This window comes from Asparagus officinalis, chromosome 2 (genome assembly GCF_001876935.1).
Source record: "Asparagus officinalis chromosome 2, Aspof.V1, whole genome shotgun sequence".
Classification (NCBI taxonomy): Eukaryota; Viridiplantae; Streptophyta; class Magnoliopsida; order Asparagales; family Asparagaceae; genus Asparagus; species Asparagus officinalis.
In genome coordinates this window covers 74,057,472-74,074,430 of record NC_033795.1, presented here as the reverse complement: position 1 = coordinate 74,074,430, position 16,959 = coordinate 74,057,472, and the positions used below count along the sequence as shown (strand labels likewise).

The 16,959-nt window shown below is 38.2% G+C and overlaps 1 protein-coding gene and 1 long non-coding RNA gene across 2 annotated transcripts in view; one reads left to right on the top strand and one right to left on the bottom strand.

The window, feature by feature from the left end:
• The window catches only part of LOC109831609 (ABC transporter A family member 1), a 73,966-nt gene extending 60,603 nt beyond the window's left edge, over positions 1 to 13,363 (bottom strand). The window contains exons 1-10 of the mRNA XM_020398966.1: positions 13,147 to 13,363; positions 12,990 to 13,069; positions 12,743 to 12,914; positions 5,408 to 5,490; positions 4,318 to 4,534; positions 2,452 to 2,681; positions 2,082 to 2,142; positions 1,906 to 1,992; positions 237 to 469; positions 31 to 145 (exon numbers count right to left, since the gene is read on the bottom strand). Coding sequence (XP_020254555.1) covers positions 31 to 145; positions 237 to 469; positions 1,906 to 1,992; positions 2,082 to 2,142; positions 2,452 to 2,681; positions 4,318 to 4,534; positions 5,408 to 5,490; positions 12,743 to 12,914; positions 12,990 to 13,069; positions 13,147 to 13,233 — 1,365 coding nt within the window. The 5' untranslated portion in view covers positions 13,234 to 13,363. The remainder of the gene's footprint in view (positions 1 to 30; positions 146 to 236; positions 470 to 1,905; positions 1,993 to 2,081; positions 2,143 to 2,451; positions 2,682 to 4,317; positions 4,535 to 5,407; positions 5,491 to 12,742; positions 12,915 to 12,989; positions 13,070 to 13,146) is intronic.
• On the top strand, positions 10,520 to 10,889 carry LOC109831611. The gene is made up of 3 exons (XR_002244474.1): positions 10,520 to 10,561; positions 10,658 to 10,745; positions 10,845 to 10,889. It is a non-coding gene; the product is annotated as an uncharacterized LOC109831611 (long non-coding RNA).

The window sequence follows — 16,959 nt, the reverse complement described above, 5'->3', positions numbered from 1 at the left end:
GCTAAGATTGAACTATGAATAAGTGATAACCTGCCAAAGATTGGTCCAACGAACACCAACATGAGCACGCTCATAGTCAGCAAAATTGATTGTGCCAAGAGCAAAAGCAGTGGGTGATAGCAAAGAAGCTAAAATCTTCCATATCCTGAACCCAAAAGAAATGAATTTTCTTTAGCATCTATTAAGTAAACACATCTCGGAAAAATAATCACAAGAAATGCAGCAAAAATACTAACATAGGGACCGCAGGATCGTTAACCGAGTAATAAGGAAAGAAGGCCCCTAAAAAAGAGAGGGTACCAACTGCAATAGCAGTTTTTGCTCTCGAGAAAAATGTAGATATCAGAAAAGAAAGCATCACGGCACTTAGACCAAATACAAAAAAGTAGGTGAAGACCAGTGATTTATCACTGTATAAGAAAAGACTGCTCATTGTGCATGCTGTAATGATTGCAGAAGAAATTGCAAACTGCACAAGGAATAAAACCATGATTTAATGAGAACACATCAATAAATTACAAGAACAGAGAAATAGTAAGATTCAAAACAGTAAGAAAAAAGCTAACTGTAAAATACTTGCTGATCCAAACATCAAGAGCTAAGATAATAGAGATTACTACAAAAGAAATTTGGACAATTTAAAAATAATAAAATAAAATACTTTTCATTCACACTGAACAAGAGCATCACTGCGATTATGATGCAAATCCTTGGTGGCATCAGCTGTAATGAAAGTGACACACTAATCTCATGGTCTCAAACATGGCTTAAAAACAGTGTCCAAAAAACCGGCCCACATGTCAGACATGTCAACTGATATATCGTTTAATAGGCTTTCTCGTAACAAGAAAGATTCTACATGCCGTTTGTTGCTATTAGGAAATTATTACTTATAAGCAATGCATCTGGACTTCTCTATATAGCTGGTGACATTTCAACGTAAAAATTTGATGAAAATAGGGTCATATTGGATCCCGATGTAACATTTGTTTAAAAGACAGAATGTGGCTTTTGGGGTGAGTTCGCAACACAAAGAGAATGCCACTTTTTATAGATCTCAAGATAGGACAATTATAGCTCAGTTAAGACTCAATGCTTTATCTCACCCTTTCTTATGTCGAGGTCTCTTCACTCTCAACTATCTGTCACCCCTTAACTCTCGACTGTGTGTCCATCAGTAAGCCCCTCCCCTTTCTTGATCTCTCACTATCTCTCTGATGTCTATTTTTAGTTGTATCCACCCAGTCTCTTCGCTGTTCGCTCCCTAAACATTTCATGTTTAAATTATTTGCTATTTTTCCATTTATATTTCAGTTAGGATTATCTGTGATGTACATATATAGACTACCAATATGACACTCCTATGTTTTCTAAATAAAGACAAATGAAATTTTTCCATCCAACATGATCCTGATATCTGACAAATGTTCTATCAAAATTAGAAGTTAAGACTCGAGTTGTTTAATGTAATTACTTGAAGAACATTGTTGATTTTTGAAGGGATTGTGATTGGATTAATTCACATTCATAGAATTTCATGTCAGAAGATGACAAAAGTCAGCTTTCTGTAAATGTTTTTTTGTACAATAATTATATTTTAATGTGTTTGAATAGTTCGAAGCTGCACCTCACTGCATCAAAATGTAGGCCCGAGAGCATAGAGAAATGAGAAATTGACTGATAAATCAGACAAGCCTTGCTATCCATGTTTACTGGGTGTCCTTTTCATTAATTGTGAACTTCGAAATATTGCTAGAACAGAAGACTTACATGACAAATGAAAATGCAACTAGGCTAACCCATATAAAAGCCAAGAACTCTGTTTCAACATTTAAAAATTGTAAGGTGTTTGAATGTGTGTGCGTATGTATCTGCATGTTGAAGTCTCAGATTAGTAGGAGATACCTGTAAGCAATAAGTTATAAACCAAGAAAGGTAAAATGTTTCATCTTTTAGGCCCATCATCCGTAACCCTTCTTTAATTTTATGTTCCTGAAAATTTTGACAACTTAGACAATATTATCAATCTCACATGATTAACACTAGCAAAGCAATCTTCAGTATCAAACATGTTGGAGTACCTTCTCAAAGACAGAATAGCTAATTAGACGGGAAATCGTATAAAGAAACCCCAGCAGATAACTGTTCCTTGCACAACAAACACCAATCAGTAGGAAGTTTCCAGCTGAGAAACAAACTGCTGAAATAATTTTTGTAGAAGCTCCAAATTTGTGTATGTACTAAAAAGTTAACCATGCACGCATAAACAGAGAGGAAGATATTTATGTCAGCTCAATAAATCATCATTAAACAGAGGAAACAACTTATCCACCATGAAAGCATAACTATACATGAAAGGAAATGGAAGAGGGTTATATATAACAATTTACAAACCTCTCATATTGTAAAAGAAATGCAAAAGGAATTCGTCAGAAGAAAAGTAATACTCACAGTACTCCCATGACATTCTTAACAATAGACTGAAATTCATCATCCGTGTATTCACGAGTAGGAAACGGAGCAATCCTAATGTTTGCTGGAATGAACTGTGTCCACTGATGGTTGACATAAGCCTGAGTTTCTATTGAATGTGACAAGGGCAATCCTTTACTCTCAGGATTGATAATATTTACTTCTTGATGAGAAGCAAGTATTACAAATGAATCCACCACCTTTTGCAACTGCAGTAATGAAGAAGAAAACAGACATTTATAGGAAAGATAAAAGTGCCAAAGAGATGCAATATAATGCACATATGATAAAAGAAAATATTTGAATCTGCTAACTTATTAAGAAAAATGAACTGAAACAATATATATATACCCAATAAGTGATTACAGTTATTCCATCAGTATATACACGAAATAAGGAAAAATTACTAATTAGGAAGGCAGAAATATGAATCACAGAATTATTTCAACAGAGTCGTGGTTCTCATCAGGTAATAAAAAAATTTAAATTATGTCTTGTGAAATTCTATTGTTAAAACTTAAAAGCCTAAAGCTTAGGAAAGGTGAAAAGAAAAGCCAGTAGTTTCTAGTTACAAACTTGTATAATGGGGGTAGCTATGATGCGCATGGTGGATTATTTGATTCCAATGCAAATTTCCATAATCAAAACAAAAACAACGAAGACGTTGTTAAGGAATATATTATGAGATATTGTTGAGATATTGGGAGATATGATTGAATATGATTTTATCTCATGCCTATTTTGTAGTATCCTCCTAACCTCTATTGAAGAGATGTTAGGGTTAGATGAATGATATCTTGGCCTTTTTCTATTTCTCTACATGGTATCTGAGTCATCCTTTTGATTCTAAAGAGACATCTTTCTTCATCGTCTACATCGAGCCGCCAAGAGGGTTCTTGCCGAAAACTTTGTGCTTCCCCTATTCGGCCTCGACAACGAATTACGGTCCACCAGCTACTGGTCATTAAGTACCGTTCCTCGGATTACTATTTGTCCATCCATTTATTGCCCATTGGCTACTCTTCATCGGTTCCTGTTTATTTATATGCCGGTACTGTTCCTGTCCGCAGATTACTGTTCGCCCACGAATAACTATTCACCATAAATACCGACAGAGCCTACTCCGCTCTCATTTGCCCTCAACAGCCTGTGCCTCATTGATCTCATTGATTTTTGCTCAAACCAAAAGTCAACTCCACCTCTTGGATAACTTGTTCGTCAGATCCTTAAAAAAAAGATCATTTGTTGTTGGATCCTTTAAGAGAAAATCATTTATTTGTTAAATTCTTAAAAAATGATTATTTGTTGTTGGATCCTAAAAGGATCATTTGTCATTGGATTCTTAAAGGAAGGATCATTTGTTGTTAAATTTTATTATTGGATCCTTCAAGGATCATTTGATTGGTGGAACCCTAGAGGGGATTAGCTGATTTGAAGACATCCAAGTGAAAGATAAGAAGATCAAGACTACATTGAGTTTTCTGAAGCATCGCCACAGATTAGTGTGTACATTTTATTTAAAACAAGATGTGTGTACATTTTATTTATAACAAGCTGGACACGTATGATATACATACTTTAGCTTGAGGAGGAGTGTTAAGGAATATGTAAGATGCTACTAAGATATTGGTTGATATGATTGGATATGATTTATGTTATACCTATTTTGTAATATCCCTTAACCTCTAGTTAAGAGAGGCTAGGGTTAATGAATGATATCTTGGCTTTTTTTTCTATTTCTCTACAGGTATCAAACTAGATTTACCAACGTTAAAAAGAAAAAAGATTAACAGCAAGAATGATAAAGATTGAGGAGCTAGACAAGATGAAGAAAAGAATCCTCACAGTCAAAAAGCCACTATATCCATATTGTAGAGTTGGCACAATATTAAATCCCAGTTCGAGGTCATTCAGATATGGTCCATTCACATCCATGATGGTTTTAACATCAGGAAAACCAGAAAATGCCCATGAGTGATTAAGACGTATACTATAATCAAACACTTGAGGACCTTGCTTGTGAAAAACTACAGCTCCTCTTAATTTCGGGTTAGATAAGTTCCTGAAAACAGATGGAGAGAGACATTAGCTTGCCAACAAATATAGAATTTTTGAATAGTAACAGGTTAGGTTTCAGGATGAAATAAAATAATGTACATATTTTCAAATATAATAACCAATAAGATAAGCAAATATTGCTGAAGGAACTTGGAGAATATATGCAATGAGCCAATAGTAGTGACTGCAGCTAGTAGTATCATTCAAGAGATGAGAAACATGAAAGATACAAAAAAAGAAGCTTCTTGCCCTTGAACTTTAAAAGTTCCGGACTTGACCTCCAAGCTAAGAAGACAAAAGTAAAAAAAAAACAGATAGGTGATTAACAAATTACAATTTAGGGACAAAATGAGCTGATGATAGGAAGGTTTAGCTTTCTTGTTGATTCCGCAAATACTTTCCATTGCTGACCATAAATGAGAAAACAATAGCTCATTGCTTTTTTGTTGCCATCATCAAGTTCGTGTGTGGTTTGCAGGGAACAACCTATTGAGCCCTTGCTCATTTATTAACAAATGAACTAGTCTCTTAAGATTGTCTATGGCAATTCTTAAGCTTCTGACTATTTTGTAGATAGAACATACTGGATTTTTTTCCCCCCAGTTATGAAGCAGTTTTTCTGAGGTCATCGTATTGACATCTGATGGTATACCTCTGGGATAAAGATAAGAGTTCGGAAAGTCAACACTTAGAAAATACAAAATCAATAGTTAGCTACGACGAGTCACACGCACCCAGAAGAGCGCACACATACAGAGAGATATAAACGTGACAAGTTAAGGTCATCAGCTATAAATTGACATGAAGAATTTAACTTCCAAGTATATGGATATGTTGGCTGCTTTACAAATAAAGGAAGCTGAAGGAATTAAATTACCTGCCAGCATCATGAATGCCATAAAATTCTGAACGGATGTAAGTTTCAAGAGCTAACTCGTTTTTGTAAATTCTTCCAACCTCCTAAAAAATAAATAAAATTAACCATCAGGATATGTAAATATCAAGAGGATTTAAAAAAATGCAAGCAAGCAGTAAGAAATAGACTGATGAATTCAAAACAAAATGAAATCTCATAATAACACAAGTCGTTTGATATGCCAGCAGGGAGAAGCAATAATATAAAATACGAAAAGAACAAAACGGTCCGCTTCCTTGTTAATCACTTTGCTAACAGGTCCTCTGATAAGTTTACTATATGCTTTTTTAAATCATGCCTTAGCTCGCGTTCTAATGAGTATTCTCATTGCAGCAGATCCACCAAATATAACAGTAATAGAATACTAGTGGGCGCCTATGTGGCATGTGTACAGGTACAGGATACGGCAAATTTGTAAAAGGTAGGGTACAGGGACACGGCTATATGTGTATGTTATGTATTGCTACATGTGTGTGTTTGCGTGTGTGTGTGTGTGTAAAGAGAGAGAGTAAAGCTAGAATAAATTTAAGTGGACATGAGCTCTTGTCCACTAACATTTTTATCCCTTGATTTTGCTTTGAGATTTATGCAATAAATCAAGGCTATTTTTAATATTGTCATGATGTCTATTGTGCATCACATGCTAGCACAAACCTCAAAGCAAAAATGAATGGATAAAAGAGTTGGTGGAAAAGAGCTCACATCCACTTAAGTTTACAAGAGCTTTATTGTATGCATGTATGTATGTATTGAAAAAGTTAATAACTAACATGAGATCAATTTTGTTTTCTCATTCACATCTTATGAAAATTAGAACTCCTACAACATTTTTATGTTTATTTTGTTATATAGATTATAAACTGGAAAATCACATTTTTTTAACTAGATATGCATATGATCCTTTAAAATGATAGCCGTACACTAAGTATGGGATGAAACGGACCTGACCCTTTATCCAACAAGTTTCAGAAAGTTGACATGAAGTGTACAATATACGTCCAAGAAATGTATGATGTGTGTTTTAGATTAAAACATGTATTATATAATTGAGTACATGTTTAAATAGATACTAGGCCTATATTCAGGGAGTGTCAAATGAGTGTGTGTAGCACGGGTACGGTGCAGATCTGGTACAGTATGATTCATGATAGAAGTACCCATACAGCATAGCTTGGCCTAAATTCACGCCTCACACCAAAATAGCACCTGAACATGATACATGACCCAATTACAGGTCTCTTGACTTCCTTTCTGCATATCTTCAAGTTTAGTTGTTTTTTATCGTTGTTTTTAATCAGCAAAAGAAACTCTAATGATACTTAACATGTATTGCTAACTAATCTCATACTCACCTAGAGTTTTGGACATTTAACAATCCAAGTAAAGCTTTTGGTGGTCCCGTGCACTTCACCATTCTATCTAAGAATTACACATCCATTTATACTCATGTGGCGAGAAAGCGGGTCGATTATTTTTTAATCGGCTTCGTAAACAGTCGGGGTTGCCAACCCCGACTGTTTAGTCCATCCCCCGCTAACAGCTTAACTAAATGGTCGGGGTTGGGAACCCCGACCAATTCGTAATAGACCTATTTCGAATTGGTCGGGGTTCCCAACCCCGACCATTTAGCAGAGCCAAGCAAGCGCTGGGCTCAACCACGGACGAAATGGTCGGGGTTGGCAACCCCGACCAATTCGAAGCCCATTTCAGCCAAGGCCAAAAGTAGTCGGGGTTGGGAAACCCGACTACTTTCTGGGCCCGTATAAAAGCCGCTGAACCCACCGAACCCTTTTTCCATTTTTGTTTCTCCGCCTCCCTCTTCTCTCTTCCGTCCCCGTTCTCACGAAACCACGCCTCTGATCTGAGGTTTCTTCGGCCGAAATTCAAATCAAAGGTTATCTAAACTGATTTAGGTAATTTCTTCTACTCCTCTCCTCTTTTAACATGTAGAAATCTAGGATTTTTTCTTAAAAATAAATTTCTAGGGTTATGAATTTCGTGGGCTAGATTTATCTGTGAAATTCGTTTGTATGATGATTATTATCGATGTAATTAACTTTTAGGGCATATATTGTTCAATTGTTCAATTTTAGGGTTTAGGATTTACAATTTGGGAATTAGGGTTTTTGGTTGAAATTATGTGAGATTATTTGCATATTAATTTAATTTTTTATATTTAAATGATATAATTTTCTTTTGAATAGGTTGAACAATATGATTTTTATTGCTTGTTCTTATGATGAACAAATTAATTATAGGATGAATAATATGCCAATGTGAATAATATGCCAATGTACGTCGGAGGGGTAATGACGCCATTAATGATCTCGGAATCATATAGTTACTACGACTTGGTTATGGAATTACACCGAGTTACGGAAATTGACCCACGAGAATACCGACTGAAAATTATATGCAATTGGCCCATAGTTATTGATAGAACATCCACAGTGGAGATCTCGAACGATTATCATATGAGTATTATGTTTAAATTGGGCATGTCGCAACAAACGGTAGAATTGTTTATTAAAAAGTTGCCACATAATTCGTGCCAAATATTCAAACCTCCAGGAGAATTCTCACGCATGTTAGATATGGGAGTTCATTCCGATGGGTTTCTTTCTTCTTCGAGTGAAATGGAGCGGGCTCAATTCGGTGGAACGTCAAATGTCATGAATAACGAAGTCTCTTATGGAAATATGAGGAGGTTAAGTGGGGCAACAATTGAAGAGGATGAAATAAGCAATGACTCGAGAGGTGAGGAACAATATAGTGCACCAGTTGATAGCATGCAATTTGTTACCCAAGATGTCGAAGATAATCCGGAATGGCCTGATGAGGCTTACGTTAATAATGACTATGTTGAGTACGAAGAACCACCCCCCGACGAGTTTGAAGATGATGAGTGGATTCGTTCTTCCACAGTAAAAGATATGTGCATCGGTGAAAGTTCAATTCGTAGAGGAGATGATGACGCCCCCTTTAAAGTTGGTGATTTATTCGAGACTAAGGACCAGTTAGTTGATGCTATTCGTGAATACTCTTTCGAAAAGAATTTCAAATTCAAGCAAGTTTAAAGCAATCGCACAAGTTATGATGCAATATGTTTTATGAACACACAAAGAACAGGTTTGACCGAGGAAAATGAAGCTTATTACTCATGTCCTTGGAAGTTATATGCATTTGCAGGAAAGAAACACAATTTTCAATTTAGGATCAGTGAATATTGCGGTGTTCACACATGTGTCAATCCAATATTAGAGCAAGATCACAGTGGTGCATCTGCCTCTTACATAGCGCGGTTGATTATGCCAAAATTAAGGAAGAAGCTTGATCTAACGCCCGATAATATAATTGAGAAAGTGCTTGATACCAAGTTCATTAAAATCTCGTATATTAAAGCATAGAATGCAAGGAGAATTGCGATGACAAAAATATTTGGTGATTAGGACAAGTCTTACGCGACACTACCTCAATATCTTGATGCGATCAAAAGAAGTAATCCTGGATCTGAATACAAACTCATAACCAAAGAGATCGATCCGGGAGTTCATCAATTCACCTCTGTTTTTTGGGTATTTGGGCCTTCGATTGAGGGGTTTAAATTTTGTCGGTCTATTCTTAGCATTGATGGCACACACTTATACGGTAAATACAAGGGTGTACTGCTTGTTGCTACAGGAGTTGATGCAGATGGTGGCTTATTTTCTTTGGCCTTCGCCATTGTGGAGGTCGAGAACAGTGAAAATTAGGAGTGGTTTTTTTCTTGCATTCAATTATATATTTTTAATGTGTTGTCTCCTAGAAAAATTACTTTCATATCTGATAGGATGAAATGTATTCCAAAAGCATTGTGGAGGAGATTTGGCTCTCATCACCAAAAGCATGTGGTGCCTCCAAGCTATAAGAGACAAGCCGGACGCCCACGATCAGTACGCTTAAAAGGTACTATGGATGAAGACCGGGAAGGAGCTCCGAAAAAAAATAGATGTGGATATTACAGACAAGCCGGGCATAGAAGATCTCATTGCCCGACCAATCCAGATAGATAGCAATTAATGGGTATAATTTTATACATTTGTAATTTCATTCTAACTCAATTATAGATCAATGCTTATAAAAAACTAAAACAATGCTTATAAATCAATGCTTATAGTAAAATCAATTTTTCTGACTCAATTATAGATCAATTAATGGATCATTGTTATATGTGCAGATATTTTAGTTATGGAGGCGGGTCCATTAACACATGATGTTCTTTATGACCAAGAGCGCCACTGATCCGCGAAGATAGACGCCGGGGAGGTAAAGTGTAGTTTTATTATTTTCAATTATATATAAATTTCAATGTAGTTGATTGTTACTGAACATTTGTACTGTTTACTACATGCAGGCCCCGAGTATTACTGTTGTCGATCATACCCGTGCACACTCTAGCTGGGAGTTAACGGATTCACAGATACAATATTATGTGCGTCAAGCCGACTTTTTTGAGTGTTCACAACTTAAATGGGTAAGACTTGATTGGGCACTTTTGACGGCATTGGTTGAAAGATGGAGGCCCGAGACAAATACTTTCCACCTGCGCCAAGGAGAGGCGACGATTATCTTGCAGGATGTTGGGGTTATACTTGGCCTCAAAATAGATGGTGATGCAGTGACGGGCACCGATGACTTCAACTATGTCAGGGCGTGTGAAGAATTGTTGGGTCACAGTCCTACAATGAAGGGGGGAAAGATCAAGCTCGAATGGTTAAGGAATAACTTTATGAATGTACCGATCGATGTGACTGATGAGATCATTAAGAGCTATGCCCGTGCATATATTTTACATATGATCGGTACTATTCTGTTTTTGGATTCCACTAAGGATTCCGTGCACGTGAGATGGTTACCGCTTCTTGGGGACCTATCAGAGTGTGGAGAGTTATCTTGGGGGAGTGCAGTGTTAGCCTACTTGTATAGAGAGATGACGAAAATAGCACTCGTACAAAACAAAGAATTGAAGGGCTGCCTCACTTTGCTGCAGATATGGTCATGGGAGCGATTGCATTTGGGAACACCTGATTTGAGGGAGGCTCGCGCTCTCGATGGTCATATTCCGTTAGGCTGCAGGTATTATTAAGATGCATGTAATTTCAGTGCTTTATTTCAATATATACTAACCCGTGCTTTATTTCAATATATACTAACCCGTTGTATATAAAATAGATGGAATGTGTCCAGATCTTGGCAAACCTCTCCAAAGGGGCATGAAAACTTTTACAGAAATGAGCTTGATCAGATGGAGGATGAACAGGTATAAAAATTATAATATCTTAATATATTCAATTATGCGACCAATTGTTACCGATATCTAAATATATTCAATTAATATATCATAATATCTTCTTCATAGGTCAAATGGATGCCCTACGAGCTAGTGTTGGAGTCACTACCAGGTATTTGCCGAGAAGGTGAGGATGTATGGCGTGCTCGCATCCTACTTATATGCTTTGAGATTGTCGAAATGCACGTGCCTGGCCGTGTGCTTCGACAATTTGGACTACGGTAACATATTCCAGCGCTTGTGGAGAGAATAGAGAGAGATCCAAGAAAAGGTGCACATCGTGCTAATTGGGAACTAATTCGCCGAAATTACATCCATATGTAGGAATTAAGGGAGGAACAGGTAGTGATGGAGAGGGCTGATGCACCTGACCTAGGTGTGTACCTGCGGTGGTATTGGGGGATTACTCGCCGGTGGATATTTCAGGAAAACAAAGCCCCAAAGGAGTACATACCAAGAGGCCCAGTCGAGAGATAGTTGGTAAGTGTATAAGAAAAATATACAATTATTTTCTGAGTTTTCTTTTCTCACCATCCACTTGATAATAATTTTCTTTCGGTTTTTATTTTATAGGTACAAGAGCTCGAAGAGCTTTCTACTATGGCACATAACGCATTGCGCACGACTACCGAGCAGGAGCCGAGAAACATGTTCCTTCGAATGATAAAAAAGATACGATCGGCTCTTCAGAGGACGCGTCATGCAAGCCGTGATGGACGGGAGGAGCGACCAATTGAGTACAGGGCGGCGACGTCGACGAGGACACACGGGGGCGGGATCAAGCTGTGCGCATGATGAAGCTGGCGGCTCACAGCAGACTCAGGCCGGATGTTCACAGGCGGTTCGAGACGACGCGGATGTCATGCACTCCCAACTTCACACACAACCGGACGAGGAACTTATCCGAGCTCACGTCGAAGGTGATCGAGGAAGGGGGAGAGGAAGAAGAGGGAGAGGGAGAGGGAGAGGGAGAGGGAGAGGAAGAGGGAGGGGAAAGGGCGTTGTTGATATTTGTTAAGTTTCGATGGACTTGATAGGATGTTTGCGTTTGAGTTGCAATTTGGACTTGATATGTTGTTTGTGTTGCGATGGATTTGATATAATGTTAAGTTTGTAAATATGAATTGTACGTATTATATTTGTGTTTGTGATTGCATTATGGATTGACAACAGGAGTATGATTGTATTTTAGCATGTGTTATTTGTGATTACATTTTGTACTACAGGAAGTATGAGTTTCTAGGTGAATGTGGGCTGGAATGGGGTCTGCAAAATGGTCGGGGTTGGGAACCCCGACCATTTTGTGCACCCACAATGGCCCTGCGTCTGGGCTCTGCTAAATGGTCGGGGTTGGCAACCCCGACCATTTGGTCCCTGATGCTTGCTGGGCTCTGCTAAATGGTCGGGGTTGCCAACCCCGACATTTCGTCTGTGGTTGAGCCCAGCGCTTGTTGGGCTCTGCTAAATGGTCGGGGTTGGAAACCCCGACCAATTCAAAATAGGTCTATTACGAATTGGTCGGGTTTCCCAACCCCGACCATTTAGTTAAGTTGTTAGCGGGGATGGACTAAACAGTCGGGGTTGGCAACCCCGACTGTTTACGAAGCCGATTAAAAAATAATCGACCCGCTTTCTCGCCACGGCGCTGACGTGGCGAGAAACCGGGTCGATTTCGATAAATAAAACCTGATACAGTCGATTTTGCTAATAAAAAATTAAAATAGGGCTACAGTGAAAATTTGTTCTTTCACATACTTGTGGAGTCATGGCCTTGCTTAATTTAATAATTTCTAAGCTCACTACCTCTGTAACTTTGAGATAAATGACTAACATTGTCCACAAACATTCGTTGCATAGTACAAAGTACCACGAGAAGTAGTGGGAACTTAACATAATATTACTCCTACGACAGTAAATTCCTCAAAGTCATGATTTTTAAAGCAACATCATAGACTTGTTCAGAGTACCTTGAGAAGCGGGAACTTGAGAGACAAGATATCCAACATGAACCTCGTCGCGTTTGTGTCCGGCACGAACGCCAAATGCTCCTTTTCCTGATACATCAGCTTCAGAATACTATCAAAACTCGGCGAAATATCGCTCTTCTCCACTTCCACAAACATCCCCTTCCGAATATACCTAAAAGCCCAAAAAAAACAAAATTATGACGAAATTTCATCAAAACCCCGAACTCAACAAAATCAATCAGCATACGCCTCAACGGGGTGAATCCGCGTGTCCACTTGCGTCCTAACCGCGATCAGCATCAGCATCACAACCGTCGGCAGCAGAATCTTCAAAAACACCGAACATCAACAAAATTAAGCTCAAAAAAATCCAAAAAAAAAAGTGAGAGCAAACCGGTAGAGACCTCGGCAAGAGTGGTGAAAGGGTGGCGGATCTTGAGGAGCCAGTTCTTGCGGAGCATGGCCCTCAGCTGACGCCGAGAACTCGCCATCTCTCCTTCGAGGTTTCGGGTTGGATTCTCTCAGAGGAATTTTATCGAACAGTGATCAGATTTAAATGCGGACATGAGAGTGGGGGTACGAAGGAGACTTTGGGACAGTGATATTTATATGCTGGGCGTTGAGGTACGGGTTTAGATCCGTTAGTGGATTTTTATTTATTGGGAGGACAAATTTTCAAAACAGATCCTTTTGGGTTTTTATTTGCAAAAAACGGCCTATTTCGAAAAAAATTACAAAAACCGACATGTTTTCAGTCCAGCGCTGAAAACAGGTCGGTTTTTGTTAAAAATTTTCTGAAACTTCACGGGAGTTCAACACCCGTGAAGTTTAATGTATTTTTAAACTTCACGGGAGTTGCCGTGAAGTTTAATTTATACATAAATCTTCACGGGAGTTCAACTCCCGTGAAGATTTATGCCCAGATGCAACGCCAGGCTGCTCTCTGGAAGTTGGGAGTGCAACTTCACCAGATCGACATCAGATCTCAATCTCAGTCTAAAAAACAAGTAAATTCTTTTTAAAAAAATGTATACTCTCTAATTTTTGTATACTCTCACTATTTGATTGTGATTTCATATAAAAATCTAGATTTTAGAATTTAATTGTGAATTATTTATGAATTTTGTGAAGAAATGTGAAAATTAGAGGGGAAATTATCAATAAATGTGAAAATTAGAAGGGAAATTATCAATAATTTTGTGAAATTTATGAAGAATTAGTGTGGAAATTATCAATAATTTTGTGGAATTAGTGTGGAAATTTCACAATTATTTACGAATTTTGTGAGGAAATGTGAAAATTAGAGGGGAAATTATCAATAAATGTGAAAATTAGAGGGCAAATTATCAATACTTTTGTGAAATTTGTGAAGAATTAGTGTGGAAATTATCAATAATTTTGTGGAATTGGTATGGAAATTATCAATAATTTTGTGAAATTAGAGGGGAAATTATCAATTAATGCGAAAAATAGTGTTACTACATATGTATGACATTAATTAGATTTTAGAATTTAATTGTGAATTATTTATGAAGGACAAATTTTCGCATTTAGAATTTAATTGTGGATTATTTACGAATTTTGTGAAGAAAAATCAAATAATTTTGTGCATTTAGAGGTGAAATTATGAATTAATGTGGAAATTAGAGCTACTGCCTAAATGTAAAGATTAGTAACAATCAATATTTATTTTGCTTTTCGTGTAATATTGATCTTGAATTTTTCACTCTTCAGAGTTAACGATGAACGATCGAATCATAATTCTCTGTTCTTATGATGGGAAGATCAATTACCTCAAAAATAATATGCCTGTTTATGAAGGAGGCGCGACGAGACCGTTGTTCATAACAAAATCGTGTACTTTCGATGAGTTGGTTAATGAATTACACAAACTTACATTAACTAACTCACGTGAGTATCACCTCTGTATGGTTTGCAATTATCCTGTTGTGGGGAACAAAACAAGTGGCATTCAAATATCAAGTGACTACGATATGGGTCTCATTCATGTCTTACACGACGAGAAGCGTTCGGTCGAATTGTTCATTGAAAAACATCAGAGGGATTTGGGCAAATCGTTGAACTCCCAAGGAATGTATTCCCGCATGTTGGAGGATCCTGAAGTTGATTCTGTAGGCTTTTTATCTCCTCAACAAGATGAATGTTGGACACAATCACAATACATGAGCGGTCCTTCGTTCGTGGGCACTTCGAATGCTTTCGATACTAACACGGGAATTCAAGAAGATAATGCAAGTGTTGAATCCGAGAATGATGATGAAGAGGAGGGATTACAAATTAATAGCATGACCTTGATAGATCGTGATGACGGGGAAAACCAACACATTGACGGATGTTATGTTAATAATGAGTATGTCGTCTTAGAGGATCCGCCGCCCGATGAACTTCAAGGAGATGAATGGATTGATAATTCCGTGATGGAAAGTGTTCCTATTGGCACTAATAGCGGTGTTGATACACAGGCCGAGGACTTCTTATTCATGAAGGGAGATCTTTACGAGAGTAAGGAGAAATTAATCCATGCTATTCGCACGTATTCCATTACAAAAATGTGAAGTTCAGGCCAACAAAAAATAATACTACAAGCTATAATGTGGTTTGTTTCTATCGCAAAGATGATGATGTCGAAGATAATAGGGGACACCACGACGACAATGCGAGGTGTCCGTGGAAGCTTAATTCACGCTCGGGTGTAAGAGTAGGCGGGCAATTCAAAATCACGGCATACAATGGACTCCACACTTGTAGCAATCCTCGATTAGAGATGAATAACAAGAATGCGTCCTTTTCTTTTATATATCGATTGATTTTACCGCATCTGAGGGAGGATCTTGATCTAAGGCCGAAAGATATCTGTTTTTAGTGCATAAAGCCACCAACTTGGATGTATCATATCACAAGTGTTAGAATGCTAGGAGGAAGGCGACGATAAAAATATTCGGGGATTGGGATAAATCGTATGAGATCTTACCTCATTATCTTGAAGCACTCAAAAGAGAAAATCCGGGGACTATCTACGAAGTATCTTCGGACCCGGTTGATGGCGGAGAAAGGCGGTTCACCGGTGTATTTTGGGCATTTGGGCCCTGTATTGAGGGGTTTCGATATTGACGTCCTCTTCTTAGCATTGATGGAACTCACTTATATGGTAAATACAAAGGCGTTTTGCTTGTTGCAACCGGAGTTGACGCGGATGGCGGGTTGTTTCCTTTAGCATTCGCAGTGGTTGATGTTGAAAATACAGAGAATTGGGCTTGGTTTTTTGCATGCATTAGATATCATATCCCTAGTGTGGGGACGCGGCATATTACATTCATATCCGATAGGATGAAAGGAATTCCAAGAGCCCTCCAACGACATTTCCCGCCACCACATGCACATCGCTATTGCTTGCGACATATTAGAGACAACTTCAAGAAGAAGTATGGAAATGCTCAGGTTCAAGACTTACTTTGGCAAGCCGGTTGTGCAGCAGAAAAATATGTTTATGAACAAATACGAGAGAGGATTAAGTTCATTTCACGAGCTGCACATGATTGGATCGAAACTAGTTTGGGTCCAAACAATGTTGATAAGTGTGCTTTATGTAAGGATGGTGGCAAACGGTTCTGTATGATGACTACGAACGCGTCTGAGAGCTTCAATGGCGTGCTCAGAGGAGCACGCGGCAAACGGTTCTGTATGATGACTACGAACGCGTCTGAGAGCTTCAATGGCGTGCTCAGAGGAGCACGCGGCATGCCAATACAGGCACTAGTTGCTAAAACTTTTTACAGGCTTAATAAATTCCTTCTACGACGTCGAGAACTTGGTGAAAATATCCGCTCAGAGCTAACACCAAAGGTTGATGAAATGCTAGCGGCTCGGATTGTACAAGCTCGGTCCTTTTAGGTCGTACGATACAGTTTTAATGAATGGGAGGTTATCGAGGGAATAACCCATAGAGAAAGTCTCTCTTACAAAGTCAATATGTTGGTAGATCACACTAGTACATGCACTTGCAATGTACCGCAACTACAATGTATTCATTGTTCACATGTTGTAGCAGCTTACTCCGATCTACAGGGTGGTGCTCGAATTTCACATTATGAATTTGTCGCAGCTTGGTATTCTGCATACAACTATCAACAAATGTACAAAGAGTGTTTTCGTCCACCGTACGATAGTCGACATTGGACACTAGACGGACCACGGAT